The sequence below is a fragment of the Triticum dicoccoides genome, chromosome 1A (genome assembly GCF_002162155.2).
Source record: "Triticum dicoccoides isolate Atlit2015 ecotype Zavitan chromosome 1A, WEW_v2.0, whole genome shotgun sequence".
NCBI lineage: Eukaryota > Viridiplantae > Streptophyta > Magnoliopsida > Poales > Poaceae > Triticum > Triticum dicoccoides.
In genome coordinates, this window is record NC_041380.1 from 465371765 (window position 1) to 465388876 (window position 17112).

The following is a 17112-nucleotide window of genomic DNA, read 5'->3' on the forward strand; positions in this document are numbered from 1 at the left end:
TTCATGACGACTTTCAAGTTCCTGATACTTAACGTGAAGATTTTTTATGTCTTCAATTAAGGATTCAGATCGAGTCATTTCAGCACCTAACAGGTCATTGCTTCTGTCTAACAGTTTTTGAATATGTTCCATAGCTTTCTGCTGTTCAGTTGCAATTTTAGCAAGTGTTTTGTAGCTGGGTTTTGAATCACAATCAGAGTCATCGTCACTAGATGTTTGATAGTGATTAGTGCGTGTGTTTACCTTGGCACCGCGTGCCATGAAGCAGTAGGTAGAAGCGGAGTAGTCCTTGTCAATTGCATCGGTGTCGGTGACGAGGTCATTGTCATCAGTATTGAAGATGGACTTGGCAACGTATGCTATAGCCAGACTTGCGGCGCCTGAATCGGACTCCTCCTCAGACTCCACCTCCGCCTCCTCAGAAGCGGACTCCTCCTCTGAGTCCATTTCCTTGCCAACAAACGCACGTGCCTTGCCAGATGAGCTCTTCTTGTGTGATGAAGACTTTGAGTAAGACTTGGACGAAGACTTTGAGTATTTCTTCTTGTTGTTGTCGTCAGAGTCACATTCCTTGCTCTTCTTCTTCTTTTTGTTCTCATTGTCCCACTGTGGACACTCAGAGATGAAGTGGCCTGGTTTCTTGCACTTGTGACATGTTTTCTTCTTGTAGTCGTGAGCAGAAGCTTCATTCCTTGAGCTTGATCGGGAAGACTTTCTGAAGCCTTTCTTCTTGGTGAATTTTTGGAACTTCTTCACAAGCATAGCAAGTTCTCTTCCAATGTCTTCAGGATCATCAGAACTGCTGTCAGATTCTTCTTCAGATGAGGAGACAACTTTTGCATTCAAGGCACGAGTTCGCCCATAGTTTGGACCGTAGATATCTCTTTTTTCAGAAAGCTGAAACTCATGTGTGTTGAGCCTCTCAAGTATTTCAGATGGATCGAGTGTCTTGAAATCAGGACGTTCTTGAATCATCAGGGCTAGGATGTCAAACGAACTATCAAGTGATCTCAGTAGTGTCTTGACGACTTCATGTTTGGTGATCTGAGTAGCGCCGAGGGCTTGAAGCTCATTTGTGATGTCAGTGAGTCGGTCAAAAGTGTGCTGGACATTCTCATTGTCATTTCGCTTGAAGCGGTTGAAGAGGTTGCGAAGGACACTGATTCTTTGATCTCTCTGGGTTGAGATGCCTTCATTGACCTTGGAGAGCCAGTCCCAGACCAGCTTAGATGTCTTCAAAGCACTCACACGGCCATACTGTCCTTTGGTCAGGTGACCACAGATGATATTCTTGGCAGTAGAGTCCAGTTGAACAAATTTCTTGACGTCAGCAGCAGTGACACCTTCTCCAGCCTTGGGAACGCCGTTTTCGACGACATACCATAGGTCGACATCAATGGCTTCAAGATGCATGCGCATCTTATTCTTCCAGTAGGGATATTCAGTTCCATCGAAGACAGGGCACGCAGTGGAGACTTTAATTATCCCTGCAGTCGACATAGCTAAAACTCCAAGTGGTTAAACCGAATCACACAGAACAAGGGAGCACCTGGTTCTGATACCAATTGAAAGTGCGTTATATCGACTAGAGGGGGGGTGAATAGGCGATTTTTATGAAAGTCTTCAAAACGTGAAAGTTATGAAGACAAACAATAGAAATAAACCTATTACCATGCAGCGGAAGGTAGACTACACTAGGCAAGCCATAGTCAAGTATTCAATGAAGTGAAAGCACAATGACTTAATAGCAGCAATGTAGTAAGGATCAGGTAGGAAGATATTATGAAGCCATACAGAACATGCAGTCACTCAGTGAAGACAAAAGATAGTGCAAACATACAATGACTTCACAAGGAGCAACAGTAAGTAAAGGGAAGGGAAGATGAAACCAGTGACTCGTTGAAGACAATGATTTGTTGGACCAGTTCCAGTTGCTGTGACAACTGTACGTCTGGTTGGGGCGGCTAGGTATTTAAACCTTAGGACACACAGTCCCGGACACCCAGTCCTGAACACGCAGCTCAGGACACCCAGTCCTCACCGTATTCCCCTTGAGCTAAGGTCACACAGACCTCGCCCAATCACTCTGGTAAGTCTTCAAGGTAGACTCCCAAACCTTCACAGACTTTGTTCACCGGCAATCCACAATGTCTCTTGGATGCTCAGAACGCGACGCCTAACCAGCTGGAGGATGCACAGTCCTCAAGTGTAATAAGTCTTCAGATCACACAGACAAGAAGACTTAAGTGATGCCCAATTCTCTCTGGCTCTGGGTGGTTAGGGCTTTATCCTCGCAAGGAATTCTCTCTCAAAGGCTTCGAGGTGGGTTGCTCTCAAACGACAAAAGCCGTACTCTCAATCTGAGCAGCCAACTGTTTATGGTTGTGGGGGGTGGGCTATTTATAGCCACTTGGCAACCCGACCTGATTTGTCCGAAATGACCCTGGGTCACTAAGGAACTGACACGTGTTCCAACGATCAGATTTCAAACTCACACGACAACTTTACTTGGGCTACAAGCAAAGCTGACTTGTCCGACTCTAGACAAGATTCGCTCTCATAGTCTTCACTCGAAGACATAGGTTTTTGTTTAGGCATCACTTCAGTCATTCTGACTGGTTCTCTTGGACCCCACTTAACAGTACGGTGGTTCCTATGACTCAACACAAAAGAAATAGAACTACGAAAGATCTAAGCCTTCGAGCTCCATAGGCTTCATGTGGTGTCTTCTCTTGTCATAGTCTTCAATGTGAATATCTTCATTTACCACCTTTGACTTCAATGTCTTCATACATTTTTAGGGGTTCTCTCTGGTAGGAAAACCGAATCAATGAGGGACTTCTACCTGTGTTATCCTGCAATTCTCACAAACACATTAGTCCCTCAACTAGGTTTGTCGTCAATACTCCAAAACCAACTAGGGGTGGCACTAGATGCACTTACACTATGCCCTTTTTGGTGTCTCGCTTCTTGTGTCGTGCTTTGAGTCGTCTTGTGTTTTCTTGTGTGTTCCTTCTTTGGTTTGGTTTGGTGTGAGACCTAAGTCCTATTCATATGGTGTAAGACATATGCTCCCTATCGCTACCTTATTACTTATGTCATTTCAGAGTACTGTAGTTTATTGTGAGATGCATGCTTGTCCTGTTTACTCACTTCTCTCATATATTTTGTGCTTAGTATTGTTGGACTATAAAATATAGGGGGAGTGTTAATCCGAATGTGTGTGTCGTGCCTTCTCTAGGTGCACACATTCTGGGGGAGCCCGTCTATATTTTGTAGTTCTTAGTTTTCTTCGTTTCATCTCTTTTCCTTGCGCAAATCCCTAGTTGTCATCAATCCACCAAAAAGGGGGAGATTGTTACGGCATATCTCTCTCAAGGTAGTTTTGGTGATTGATGACAACATGTTTGCGGACTAATCTTGTGTGTTGAATTATTCACAGATTCTCCCCTGGCACGAGACGATTTCTTCCCCTCGGAGTGTATTTCAAGACGGTGTAGCTCTTTCGTTTCTTTCTCGGTGGACTAGTTGCGTAGAGGGCACCGTACTATCAAGAGGGGGTCCGCTGGGGTTTTGCTTGGGTGGAATCATCACGTACACATCAGCTTCTCACCCTCCGAGCTTTTCCTGTCCATTGAAGAGATCTCTCCTCTCTTCCTTGTTCTGTCTAGGTCTAAGCGGCAGTACCGCGCACCCAGCGGTAGTACCGCTGAGAAGCCACAAGCGGCAGTACCGCTTCGCAGCGGTAGTACCACCGTGACTCCACAACAGTAGTACCGCTGGGGGCCTGGCACCTCCGCCTGATCCTCAGCTTCCTTGAGAGATCCCTTCTCCCTCTCTCTCGCGCCCCAGCGGTAGTACCGCACTGCCTGCGGTACTACGGCCGAAGGGTCACAAGCGGCAGTACCGCTCCACAGCGGTACTACCGCCCTTGACCCCTCTGCCGTAGTACCGCTGGGTAGTCTGGCTCCTACCGCCTCGATTCGAGAGGTCTTTTTCTCGTGTCGAGTTTTGCGGCACTAGTCACGGTTGTAGTGGCGGTAGTACCATTCCAGGAGCGGTAGTACCACCCTACCACCGCGGTAGTACCACATTTGGGTCCGTTCCCTACTAAGTCTCCTCAGCGCGGCAGTACCGCTGGTTGGCGCGGCAGTACCGTCGCCTGGCGGTAGTACCGCCCCCTCTCAGCGGTAGTACCGCCCTGTGCGGGGCTGGTTGGTGGGGGGCAATGGGATTGTTGCCCCCACTATAAAAGGGAGTCCCCTTCCTCCTTCTCACCTACCTCTTCCTCCTCCAAGCTCCATTCATTGCTCAAGCACCATTAAATACTCCAAGCTTCATTTCCGCCCGATCTATCTCTCTAGCCAATCAAATTTGTTGATTTGCTCGGGAGTGGTTGAGAAGGCCCCGATCTACACTTCCACCAAGGGATTTTTGATTCCCCCACTCATCCCTAGCGGATCTTGTTACTCTTGGGTGTTTGAGCATCCTAGACGGTTGAGGTCACCTCGGAGCCATATTCCATTGTGGTGAAGCTTCGTGGTCTTGTTGGGAGCCTCCGATTAAGTTGTGGAGATTGCCCCAACCTTGTTTGTAAAGGTTCGGTCGCCGCCTTCAAGGCCACCAATAGTGGAATCACGGCATCTCGCATTGTGTGAGGGCGTGAGGAGAATACGGTGGCCCTATTGGCTTCTTGGGGAGCATTGTGCCTCCACACCGCTCCAACGGAGACGTACTTCCCCTCAAAAGGAAGGAACTTCAGTAACACATCCTCGTCTCCACCGGATCCACTCTTGGTTATCTCTTACCTTTACTTGTGCAAGCTCTCTATTGTTTCTACCCTTGCTTGCTTGTATGCTTGTTGTTATTGCATCATATAGGTTGCCCACCTAGTTGCACATCTAGACAACCTACTTTGATGCAAAGTTTAATTTGGTAAAGAAAAGCTAAAAATTGGTAGTTGCCTATTCACCCCCCCTCTAGTCAACCATATCGATCCCTTCAAAGATGATATTTTCACTTATTTATTTATGCGCCCCCAGATGCTTTTTCCCGCGTCTTTTTCGCAGAAGGGGCATGCACTTTAGGGCATTGCCTCCCAGGGAAAGGAACCCCTAACGGAACTATTCTCCCTGGAAGGTGTTTCTTACTAACCATGTAATATAACATAACTAATCGGGCACTTGTCTATTCATGCACTAATGACCCCTACGCCTGGTCTCCATGCATTCCCCGGTTCTTATATAACCGCATGGGAATTCGGACACACTTCGGACCGTCAGGTCCCGAGACTGAAGCGAAAAGGTCGGCCATGACAAACGATCTACAATCCGGCTAGAAGGCATTATAAATGTCAATTAAATTACATAGTCATTCTGACTGATTGTATTCCTCTTCAATACCATCTAACAGGCTGTCTAATTTACAGTCCTGTTGGGAATACTTTGCGGCCAATTCTACTTGGCCGTATACTAAGCTTACAGGGATCTCCTTCCCATTGGGCCCCACAAGACCGACCTCGGCCATGTGGTTGGGGTCAGCCTTTGTGTACCGCGTCTTCACCATGGCCCAGGCCTCCCTAGCGCCTTGACGGCAGGCCGATATCTTCCACAATCGGAAGCGTTGTCGTGCTCCCTTTAGCTTCTCCGCAAGCTCTCCAAAACCTTCGGGCATGGAGATGGATGGCCACAAGGCCTGGACGACGCCTTGCATCGCCTGCCGAACTCGCTCGAGCAGTTGCGAGAGCTCGGGAAGAAGGTCACCCGTAGAACCGGGCATCTCCTCTGCAGGACGACCTGTTAGCACACCTACAGACATTACTCTGTTAGTCGACTTCCCCGCCGAACTTTTTTTCAAAGGTTCGTTCAAGCACTTACTAAATATGCCGCGCCGAAGCCGCTGATTCTCCTTAACGGAGTCTGACAGCTGGGCACGAACATCTTTCAGGTCGACGCCCAGCTTGGTGTTGGCATCTTGGAGATCGTTCTTCTCCCACCTCACCTTTGTCAGCACCTTCTCACCAGCCTTCAGCTGGCATAGGAGTTGTTGCCTTTCCGGATTCAATCTGGCGCCATCTGCAATTTCATTTGTCAGATTCACACCCATGACGTGCTTCACAAAATACTTATCTTTCGAAGCGTATATTACCAGAGGGGGTCTCCTTGGGCTCCCCTGCCGCGGCTAGTGCAACCTCAAGTTGGTCTTTGCACTCTTCCAGCTCCTGGGACAGTAGGGAATTCTTTTCTGTAAGAACTTGCATAACAAATGATCCTTAAATCAGTTATTCTAACTGTTTCAAGTCTCGGGGGCTACTGGTATATATATATAATTACCAAAATTTTCTTACCCGTATGTCTTTTACATATTGCTCCGTGGCTCTGGCTAGACCATTTTGAGCGGCACGGAGGTACGCATCTCCCGAATTGAAGGCATCTAATGCCTCTTGGGAGAAACAAGCGTCGCGAAGAATTGTCCGGCGACGCCTGTGGTTCATGGCACTCTCCACCTCAGAGTTGGTGGCAGACAACCTGTCCACATCCTCTGTCGGAGGAGCGTCCGGTGCGCGCCTTGTGTTCGCCTCCGCCTCCGGACCAGGCTTTGGAGCCTGGCTGGTGGAGGCGCGATTGGCAGCCTCTCCGGATATAGTCTGGCGAGATCTCTTTGTCCTGAAGAGAGCACGAGTGTTAATATGCCTTGAAGGTATAACACCTGGGATAAGGGGGCGCGCCATACCTTTGCGTTGACGCCTCGGTCCGGACTGCACCTCTTTTCTTCCCACGGGGCCCTGCGGCACCCCGTTGGCTTGTCGCCGCAGGTTCGGCCTCCCGTCTCAAAAACCTCCCCTGCAAAGCTCGGTTGTAATCAGGAAACTGAAAACACGAGAGGGCGGACCCCTATTCGGGGTACTGGGACTTCGATCTCAGTTACCTGGGAGGCCGGGATTAGCCTTGGGTAATCGGCCGTAATGGCCACCAAGGCGTTGTCCTTGCTCAATTGATGGAACACTCCATCAATCAGCTCCACAGATAAGTCCGGATCCTCTTGAGAGGCCGGGTCGAGGGACCGTCCTAGGTCCTCGGGTTGTGGAGGAGGGCTGTTTATTTCTTTAACAGCCTGGCGCAGTTCCTGCATTGAAGTCGTTAGACTGAATATTTAACAATGGGAATATAAAACGGATGGGCATGTAAATGTGACCCCAGCTTGGGGGATTGTACATAGAAAATCCATCCTGTGGGTCGACGCAAAGAAATTCCTCCTCTTCTCCCTTGTACAAAGCGGACAAGGTCTTTGTTAGAGCCGCAACCAAATCCGGCCCCTTACGGCCGTAGCGGGTGGCGTCGTCCTCCCCGTTGAAGTCCCACATGGGGTGGCCTCTATACTGTAGCGGCTGCACCCCTCGCATGATGCATGCGACCATGACCCCGATCATGGTCAGTCCAGAATGAGCTAACAATCTTATCCGGCGCATCAGGTAAAGAACGTCCTTGTCACTTTCCCTCTGAGGGTTCCGTGGACGCCAACTTAGGCGCTTTTTTAGTGGAGCATTGTCGAACTCATGGAGGCCGATCCGGACAGGATCCGGCAGCGGGACATCCTCTATGTAAAACCATTCCGAAGGCCAATCCTCGGACGCCTTCTTTGGGATTACGGATAGATATCCGATCCCGGCGGTGCGCCACACTTCGGCTCCGGCTACTTGATATATTGATCCCTTCTGAGAATGGGGCACAAAGGCAGAATAGCTCTTTCCATAGCCCGAAATGAGCCTCAACACCCAAAAATAGCTCGCAGAGGGCTACGAAGCCCGCGATATGCAATACGGAGGCAGGCATAAGATTGTGTAGCTGGAGGCCATAGAACTCCAGGAGCCCCCGGAGAAACGGATGGATTGGAAATCCGAGCCCTCTTATTAAATAAGGGACAAGGCATACCCGCTCTCCTTTGGAGGGATTAGGGACACTCTCCGCTTGCTCTCCACCGTTATAGATGGCAAGACCGGCTCAAACCGGGACCATATAGGCCGGGGGGAGAAATCCCTTGGTCTGGAGCGTCACTAGCTCGCTATGCAGGATGGAGCATCTCTCCCAATATCCAGGCTGAGGGCTGGAAGGGCGAAAGGAGGAGTTGCGACGGCTGGCCATGGTGGAATGGACCTTTGTTGGATGCGCTCTGATGAACACTCGCGAAGGGGAGAAGGTGTGGTTTGAATCTAAATCCTCATCCCCTTAAATGGGCGGCTCATTTACGCGGCTAGGGGTGTGGATGTAAAAACGCTCAGACTTTTCATATTCGTTTGACACGTGGGAGACGGCCATTATTGGGCGTAGAAGCCAAGGAGCGCAACATTTACAAGAAATCAGACTTTATTCAACAGGTACACGGAATTTGGAGGAGAACCCGCCTTGCAATGCCGAAGACAATCTGCGCGCCGAACTCATCGTCATTGAAGCCTGATTCGGGGGCTACTGAGGGAGTCCTGGATTAGGGGGTGTTCGAATAGCCGGACTATACCTTTAGCCGGACTCCTGGACTATGAAGATACAAGATTGAAGACTTCGTCCCGTGTCCGGAAGGGACTTTCCTTGGCGTGGAAGGCAAGCTTGGCGATACGGATAGATAGATCTCCTACCATTGTAACCGACTCTATGTAACTCTAACCCTCTCCGGTGTCTATATAAACCGGAGGGTTTTAGTCCATAGGACACAACAATCATACCATAGGCTAGCTTCTAGGGTTTAGCCTCTCCGATATCGTGGTAGATCTACTCTTATACTACTCATATCATCAATATTAATCAAGCAGGACGTAGGGTTTTACCTCCATCAAGAGGGCCCGAACCTGGGTAAAACTTCGTGTCCCTTGCCTCCTGTTACCATCCGGCCTAGACGCACAGTTCGGGACCCCCTACCCGAGATCCGTCGGTTTTGACACCGACAGCGGCGATCCCTCCAGCGCAAGGCAAGGATGGTGGTGTGGCGGCAACCAACACGTTCCGGTGTAAAGCAGAGGAGGATGAGGGGGGGGTGCTTCACCCAGGCATTCTGGCGCCAAGCGGAGGGGGCCGGCGGCACAATGCTCCCTCCAGTGCTAGAGGAGGAGGGTGGCGGGGTGGTCGCCCTGGTCGGCTCGGGTGGCTCCGATAACACATCTTCAATCTTCTCCTCTCCGGCGACGGCTAGGCCGACGAATGTCATTTCAAATGGGGTAGCACCGTTGGATGCACTGCGCGTGTCCGTATGTCCGTTTGGCGACCCAAGCGGACACAAAAAAGGATAATTTTGTGTTGGTTTGGGTCTTTTGGTTGGAGTTGCCCTAATGTTGTGACTGACTGGTTAATTTTCCAGCAGACGTAGAAGACATACAGAGCTACAGTACAAACGCAAAGTGCGGAGCACGAGCGTACCGAAAGAGCCCTAGCAGTAGCTTCCGTTGCGATCGGGCAGTACGCGCGTACGTACGTGCTCCATCAATCCGCCAACTGGAGTAGATGCAAAGCGATGAATACTCCGCCCGCCCGTCCGTCCATCCGTCCGTCGTGGCCTGGCGTCAGTGATCAATCAACGCCGGGCGTCAGGGCGGGGGTTAAATGCGGACGTGCGCGCGGCATGATTCCGAACTGGCCCGATCCCGGCAAGAATAATGAGCGCACTGTGCACCACTAATACTCCTACTACTCTAGTATCCGGCCTCTGGCCGTAGCGGGGACGCACGCACCCGCCGTTCACGTGGGCGACGCCGACGCGCACGGGCGCGGCCGCCGGAGGTCGCCACGACGCGCCAGTGGATCCGCCTCCGCCACCTGACACCGCTTTATTTACTCCCTAGGCTCCCACTCTGCCGAGTTTTAAAAAAGGTCAGAGCTAGGCGATCTCCCCGTGGCCACACGATCGGCACCGCTTCGGATCCTCTCTCGCTGTCCCGGCTCTTATTTCTAGCCAGGAGCTCTGCGGCGGTGCTCGGCCTCTGAGCTCTGCGTGCCCGCCAGCGCCCATATCGGTGTGCGTATGAAATCTGCAGGCTGCAGCGCCCGCGGTGGCAAATTTAATAAATTTGATCTGTAGACGAAATTAAATCACAGAATGAACTGTCCGTGAAATTTCACGCGGCTGACCTTTTTATATGACGCCCGACACCAAGACGTCACAGTACAATGTACAACGCCTCACAGATAGACGCTACACGCCTGGCCAGCGTTGCACCCCAGACTGCCTAAAAATTGCTAAGTCATTGTGCAGAGCCTAAGAGCTAGGCGCTGCACTGTATAGTGTGGCGCCTAACTCTCAGGCACTGCACTAGTGGTTGCACTACAAAATGAAATAACCACTAGTGCAACGCCTAGAAGCTAGGCGCTACACTGTATAGTGTGGCGCCTAGCTCTCAGGCGCTGCACACTGACTTAGTAATTTTTGGATCACACGGGTGCGACGCTGGCCAGGCGTGTAGCGCCTACCTGTGAGGTTGCACAGTGTAGTGTTGCGCCTTTGTGTCAAGCGTCACACAAAAAGGTCAACCTTGTGAAATAGTTTCACGGACAGTTCATTCTATAATTTGATTTCGATCATAGGTTAAATTTATCAATTTTGCCGCCCGCGGTAGGAATTATTTGTCCCCATGCACTCTTTTTGTTCATTGCCGTCAGCGCCGGCGCGCTCTGCCAGCCGCTGCAAAACGAGATTATTGGGTTTCTTGGATTTGTTTTGGAGATAAGTTTCTTTGATCGTGTTTTGTGATAGGGATTAACTGAAACCATCAAGCGGAAGTTGTCAAGTTGGGCACGATGATGGCATGATGCAGCATCTGGGTGCAGGGCATGAAGTTAATGGCCGGTGTGGATGAGCAGCAGGCTTCATGACAAACGCACGCACTGATAATGAATTCTCAATAGTAGAGAAGTTTACACTTTGCAGAAGCAGGTGTTGATAAAATCAGTAGCATTAAATGGTTACCACGCCGCTGGACCCCCATCCTGACCCACGTTTAACCGCAGCATTTTGGGGCAGAACTAACATAAATCAACTTGGGCCGGACTTGTACTCCACTCCCTCTTGGCATCAATATAGTGCTATAGTGAACTTGTGAGGTGAAAACCGTTGCTAAACTGTGATACCAGTCCGCCAGAGTTACCCGCAGTTAAAAGAAACTGTAATGCGCACTACCCACTCGTTGGTAGGAGGAACACAGCGTCAGCTTCTCGCTCATGTGGCCGTTGAATCCAACGAAAATGCCAGTCTCACACACGTGCATTATGTCTAAACAAGCAAAGCTAGGAAGCAAACGCATAAGATTCCCAGTTACAAACACACAACGCATAACAAAGAGTGGAAGAGAAGAGAAAGAAATCAACGACACCTAGCCAGACTGCGCCACTTAGTGGTAGCAGCGCAATTCTTGGCGCCTCGCCACATGCTCGGCACCGCACAACACGGGAAACTATACTAGCTAGTAGCTACGACGACGACGTCCGACCGACACAAACCACAGTTCAGCGCGTGCACGGCCTGCGGTCATATCATATGTCCACGGCGATGTCAGCCGTGGTGGCGGCCGGGGGTGCCGCGGCGGGCGGAGCGGCGGTGGGGGCGTCGGCCGAGGCTGCGCCAGCGCCGGCGCCGGCGGCCATGGCGACCAGCATCTGGCGGAGGCCGCGCGCGTACTCGAGCAGGCGGTCGATGGAGGGGATGGTCTCCCTCACCTCGTCCTGCGCCTCGAAGTCGCGCAGCCAGGCGTGGAAGAGCGGGAATGCCTCGGCGTCCACCAGCTGCACGCCGGTGACCTCCTCGAAGACGGCCAGCCAGTAGGAGCCGCAGCCCAGGACGACGTCCAGGAAGCCGACCTCGTCGCCGCCGAAGAAGCGCCGGCCCTTGAACGCCCCCTCCCGCAGCTCCGCCTCGATCAGCGCCAGGTTCTCGTGCACCTGCCGCACCGCCGCCTCCTGCTCCTCCCCCGTGGACGCGAACACCGCCCCCACCGCCGGCCCAAGCTGCATTCCACAGAAACAGGTCAGCCATGTTCCACGGGCGTCAGAGAATCATCACGAGCACCGCGTGCGCGTGTATGCATACCTTGTCGTCGCCGAAGTGGCACCAGAAGCGAGCGACGGCGCGGTCGAAGGCGTCGGCGGGGAGGAGCTGGCGGGAGGCCGGGAAGGCGTCGTCGAGGTACTGGAGGATGATGACGGACTCGGCGAGGGAGCGGCCGTCGTGGACGAGCACGGGGACCTTCTTGTAGACGGGGTTGAGGCGCAGCAGCGCGTCGCTCTTGTTGCCGAGGTCCTCCTCCGCGTACTCGAAGGCGAGCCCCTTGAGCCGCATGGCCAGCTGCACGCGGTGCGTGTACGAGCTCGCCCACGACCCGAACAGCTTCAGCTGCAGCTGCGCCGCCGCGCCAGCGTCAACGTTCTCCGCCGCCTTCTCCATGGCCGGCTACGTGAAAGTAAGGAAGGAAGGACTCCGGTCGATCTTAGGATGCTCGGATGATGTTTGTATTGTTGCTTGCAGTGGAGTGGAGTGGAGTGAGATTCTTTTTGGTGTGTGGCTTGGAGCTAGGGTGGGAGAGGGTTTATATAGAGCGGGAGGGTGGTAGGTGGGCCCCACACGTAAGTGAGGTGGTCGGGTGGGCCCGGGATGTCAGCTGGATGGGGTTTAGCGCGCCGGAGAAGGACGGTGTGTGTGGGTGGAGACGGCGAGGGGCGGTGGGCCGGGGAGGCTTCCCCGGCAAGGTACACAGAGCGGTGCTGGCTGGCTCGTAGTCGTCGTCGACTTTCTACTCACTGAGAAGTGTGAACCTGCTTACTGCTTAGTAATTACAGTGCTTTACTTTTACTGTAGTGATTTGTTTATCCGGTCGGTGAAAAGAAGTTGTCACGGGGAGGATCATGGCGAGCTGGACCAGCGGTGCGACAGTCACAACAGAGAAGTCTCCGCTAGCTTTTGCCTCGCAGCTCTGGTGGATTTGCGTCTGCATTACCGAGTCAAAAGCAGGCGCGTTGATCGAGAGCTCTCGACTTGTTCCCCAATACTGCTCGCTGGCTTGCGGCACAATCCGGCCAGGTCGGTAGTCTGGCCTCCGTGGAGAGAATGGTGGGGAGAGTTGAACTTTCACGGCGTGATGATCACTGTGCAATGCACTGCATCAAGATGGTGAAATATGAGAGATGATAGTGTAGACAAAGCCAGCAGGTCGTGAGAAAGCCTGGTCAAAGCGTGTTTACATAAGATAAGAAAACCCGAGCCTTGGTCGATGCGCCCTGGCTAATACTATGTTTGCGACCAAACCGGAAAGGGATCTCGCGGTGCGTTTGACTGAAGACCACCTGCGCTCTAGAACTAGCCCGGCCGGCCGGCAAGAAGCATTTATTGTCCCGCCGGGATGCATCTCTACCGTCGTTCGTACTTCGTAGTCACAGTTCTCTTCTGTTTAACCAAAAAAAAAATTGTAACCCGACGCGCCATGCTTTTGCCGATGGTTTCATTGTGCGAGGACTGTGCGTACACAGCGCGGAGGGGACCTGACCTGACCGTGGCATGGGCGATGGCAAAAGAGAAGGAAGGAGGCGACCGGGGCGGGGCTGGGGATGGTGAAAGGCAGCAACAGCAGCCGGGGCAAGACGGCACGACCAAAAGTCCCCCGTTCCTTGGAAGCGTTTCCATCAGCTGCTGCTGCTGTGCTGCCGACGCTGTGCGCGCGCGCTGTCGCGCTTTTCTCGCGTGTCGTGGGCTCGGGCTCGTGCCACGCTCTGGCCTAATTTCCATGTACTACATTTCTCACAGCGCCACCATCAATGAGGCTGCACTATACCGGTCTGCTTGCTGGTGGTGCACGGCGGTTTATCCGGCCGGCATGCGTCCCTGTCCACGACAAGAACACTATCACCCTGGCTATTCGCAAACAGTCTTGCCGACTGAGACTTCAATGCTATATCCGTGAGATCTATGCATTGAGATTCATGCAATTCTTCTTTTTTTTTTCTCTCTAGCATGTTATGTCACTTGATCGAGACTTGGTTAAATCTCAGTCGACTGAAATCTAGCCACATTCATTCGCAAAAGCAAGGAATAAATGCAGAGGAGATGAGATTTGAACGGACTCGATATGGCGGAGGGCTTCAGATATACGATTCGCTGCCGGTTCATCTGTGTCCGGTGAACAGTAAAATAAAAAATGAGCAGAAAATTGTGAAAGATCTAAGTTGTTTTTGGATGCAAGATGTTTCAGTGCGCCGGGTGCATGCAAAATTTCATGGCTAAATGACATTAAAGAGGCTCGTGGCAAAAAAGACAAAATAGGCACTGAAAATTGTTGTTTTCAAAAGTTTCTCACAAGTCCGAATTTCGTCATTTTTGCTGAGAGCTAATAAAATGTCCAAACTCCATGAAATTTGGCACGAACTTCATGGACATGAGCATCTTGCATCATTTTGTTTTACTATTTCTAACGGACTTCACGGACATGAGCATTTTGCATCATTTTTTTTTTACTATCTCTAATGATTTTATTGTTCACTCGTGGATGTAGATGCACCCAAGAGCCAAGATGCCGCTTCCAGAGGGTTCCCTTAGTTTTTCATCGTCGGCACCCATTTTAGTGTTAGTCCATGGTTTTCTATGGATTTCACGACCGACGTGAACTCGTACATTTTTTACCAGTCACTTGGTTTTCTATGCTAATGAAATTCTGCAAATCTTAAAACCACATTCGACATACGGGGCATGAAAAAAAATTATTGAGGATAAATAATGTCAACATAAGGTGAGTTGCTTCACATATTTTTGTAGAATAAGAAAAGAAAGCAACGACTTATTTGTTCTTCCATACAAATTTGTCCTCGTGAATCCGTGATCAAGCTGAGCTAATAAGGTAAGCGGTGCGTTTTTCCTGATAAAATTTTGCCACTTAAGATTGTCAGAGTTAGGTTAACTGTACCTGAAACATAAGGGGCAAGATGCCATAGAAAGGAGAGCGTGCTAGAGAAGAAATTCACACCACGACACAAAATCTAGCCCTCTCTTCTCGCTCTCTCTCTCTCTCTCTCTCTCTCAAACACACACATTGACAAGTATTTCCTCCGTCCCGATTTAATTACCATAGAAATGAATAAAAATTTCTGTATCTAGAACTAACAATATGTCCAAATACATTCATTTTGAAAAATAATTTGTGACGAAGGGTAATTTTATTTTGTTGCGCTTCTCCCCATCTTGACGTCGGTGTGCACGCTGGTATGAGAAAGCAGCCGTCCTAAACAACATCCCTCGAGAAGTTGTTGCACAATCTGAGAGTGAGAGACGATAAGATTTTGGGGCAGCATCTCAGCGTGATTTCTCGTGTAATCGAATACTTCATCTATGGTAACTTCTCTGATCAGCTATTAAGCTACCACCATTTCACCAATCAGGTCAGGCTCGACTAGAACCACCTTCCACACACACACACACACACGCACGCACGCACACACGCACACACACACGTGCACGCGCACACAAACGCACATATAAGAGACGGATCAAGGAGAGGACGTCACCTTGATATAACATGAATCTTGAAGCCACCCAAGACACAATATTTGAAGTCTGTTTGAGATTGCTTTGTTTTCTAAAATTCAGCTCCGCTTCAGAAAACACAAGTCAAACGAGGTAGCTTAATAATTTTGCCACTTAAGATTGTAGGAGTTAGGTTAACTATACCTGAAACATAACGGGCAAGATGCCATAAAAAGGGGAGCGTGCTAGAGGAGAAACTCACACCACGACACAAAATCTAGCCCTCTCTTCTCTCTTACACAAAGAAACTCATTGACAAGTATTTCCTCCGTCCCGATTAATTATCGTAGAAATAAATAGAAATTTATGTATCTAGAATTAAAAATATATCTATATACATCCAGCTTTACAAATAATTTGTGACGAAGGGTAATTTTATTTTGTTGCGCTTCTTCCCACCTTGACGTTGGTGTGCACGTTAGTACTCCCTTTATTCTAAAATATAGTGCGCCGACACTTTCCGAGGTCCAACTTTGATCATAAATTTAACCAACGAGACCAACTGCAGCGGGAGAAAAAATTATATAATTGAAAACTTCTTTCAAATACGAATTCACGGATATAATTTTTGCTTCCGTCACAATCGATCTTGGTATTTAAATTTACGGTCAAATTTGAAGTACGTGGATAGAGGAAACACTACATTGTGGAATGGAGGGAGTATGAAAGAGCAGCCCTCGTAAACAATATTCCTTGAGAAGTTATTGAATCGACTGAGAGTGAGCGACAATAAGATTTTGGGGCAACATCTCAGCGTGATTTCTCGTGTGATCGAATACTTCATCTATGGTAACTTCTCCGATCAGCTATTAAGCTACCACCACTTCACTGATCAGGCCAGACTCGGTTACGACCACCCTCCAGACACACGCGCGTGCAGATGCACACGCACACAAGCGCGCACGCGCGCGCGTGCACACACACACACACACACACGAGACGGATCAAGGACATGACATCACCTTGAATTCTATCACATGAATCTCAAAGCCACTGAAGACACAATATTAAAACACCTTGTACCTTTTCTTTATTGATGAAAGCACGGTACTGCCAACAGATAACGATAAACTACATGGTTGCGACTAGATCTCAGTCCACTAAGTCTTAGCAAGTTGCCGAACATATAAAAAAAAGGAAAATGTTTAAAAGAGAATTTTGCACGGATCTCCATTCGATGTATGATCTCATGAATAAAACATCGACAGGGACTTGGTTAAGTCTCCATCAACTGAGATTTAGCAATCTCGAAACTACAAAGGTACAATGGACTCTAGTTTGAATGAAAAGATACTCCAAAATCAAATTGGAAAGGCCATTCCTTGCAGAGAAAGATATTCAACCCCATGTCCATCTGCCATCGCCCATTGGTGCGCCTCATCCAAGTTGAAGCAGTTGATCCATTTTTCAGAAAGATGTTGATGGGAGTTGGCGAGCACTCTTGAAATAGGTTTTCGCCCCGCTTTATAGATAAAGCAACAGTCGAACAAAGTACATGGTCGAATGATACGATGTGGTGAAGTGGTCCTCTTACCAAGCCGATCCCAAGATAATCGGATCACGCACATTACA

At 50.0% G+C, this 17112-nt stretch overlaps 1 protein-coding gene across 1 annotated transcript; it reads right to left on the reverse strand.

The window, feature by feature from the left end:
* Nucleotides 1-11207: 11207 nt before the first annotated feature.
* LOC119279246 (glutathione transferase GST 23-like) lies at nucleotides 11208-12531 on the reverse strand. The gene is made up of 2 exons (XM_037560563.1): nucleotides 12064-12531; nucleotides 11208-11981 (listed from the first exon to the last, which is right to left on the reverse strand). The coding sequence occupies exons 1-2, from the start codon at nucleotides 12415-12417 to the stop codon at nucleotides 11511-11513; spliced, it is 825 nt and encodes a 274-aa protein (XP_037416460.1). The 5' UTR covers nucleotides 12418-12531; the 3' UTR covers nucleotides 11208-11510.
* Between the last annotated feature and the right edge of the window lie 4581 nt (nucleotides 12532-17112).

Coding starts and splice junctions, on each gene's coding strand:
- LOC119279246 (XM_037560563.1), bottom strand. CDS start 12,417: ATGGAGAAGGCGGCGGAGAACGTTGACGCTGGCGCGGCGGCGCAGCTG. Junction 11,982..12,063: donor GCCACTTCGGCGACGACAAG/GTATGCATACAC, acceptor TGTGGAATGCAG/CTTGGGCCGGCGGTGGGGGC.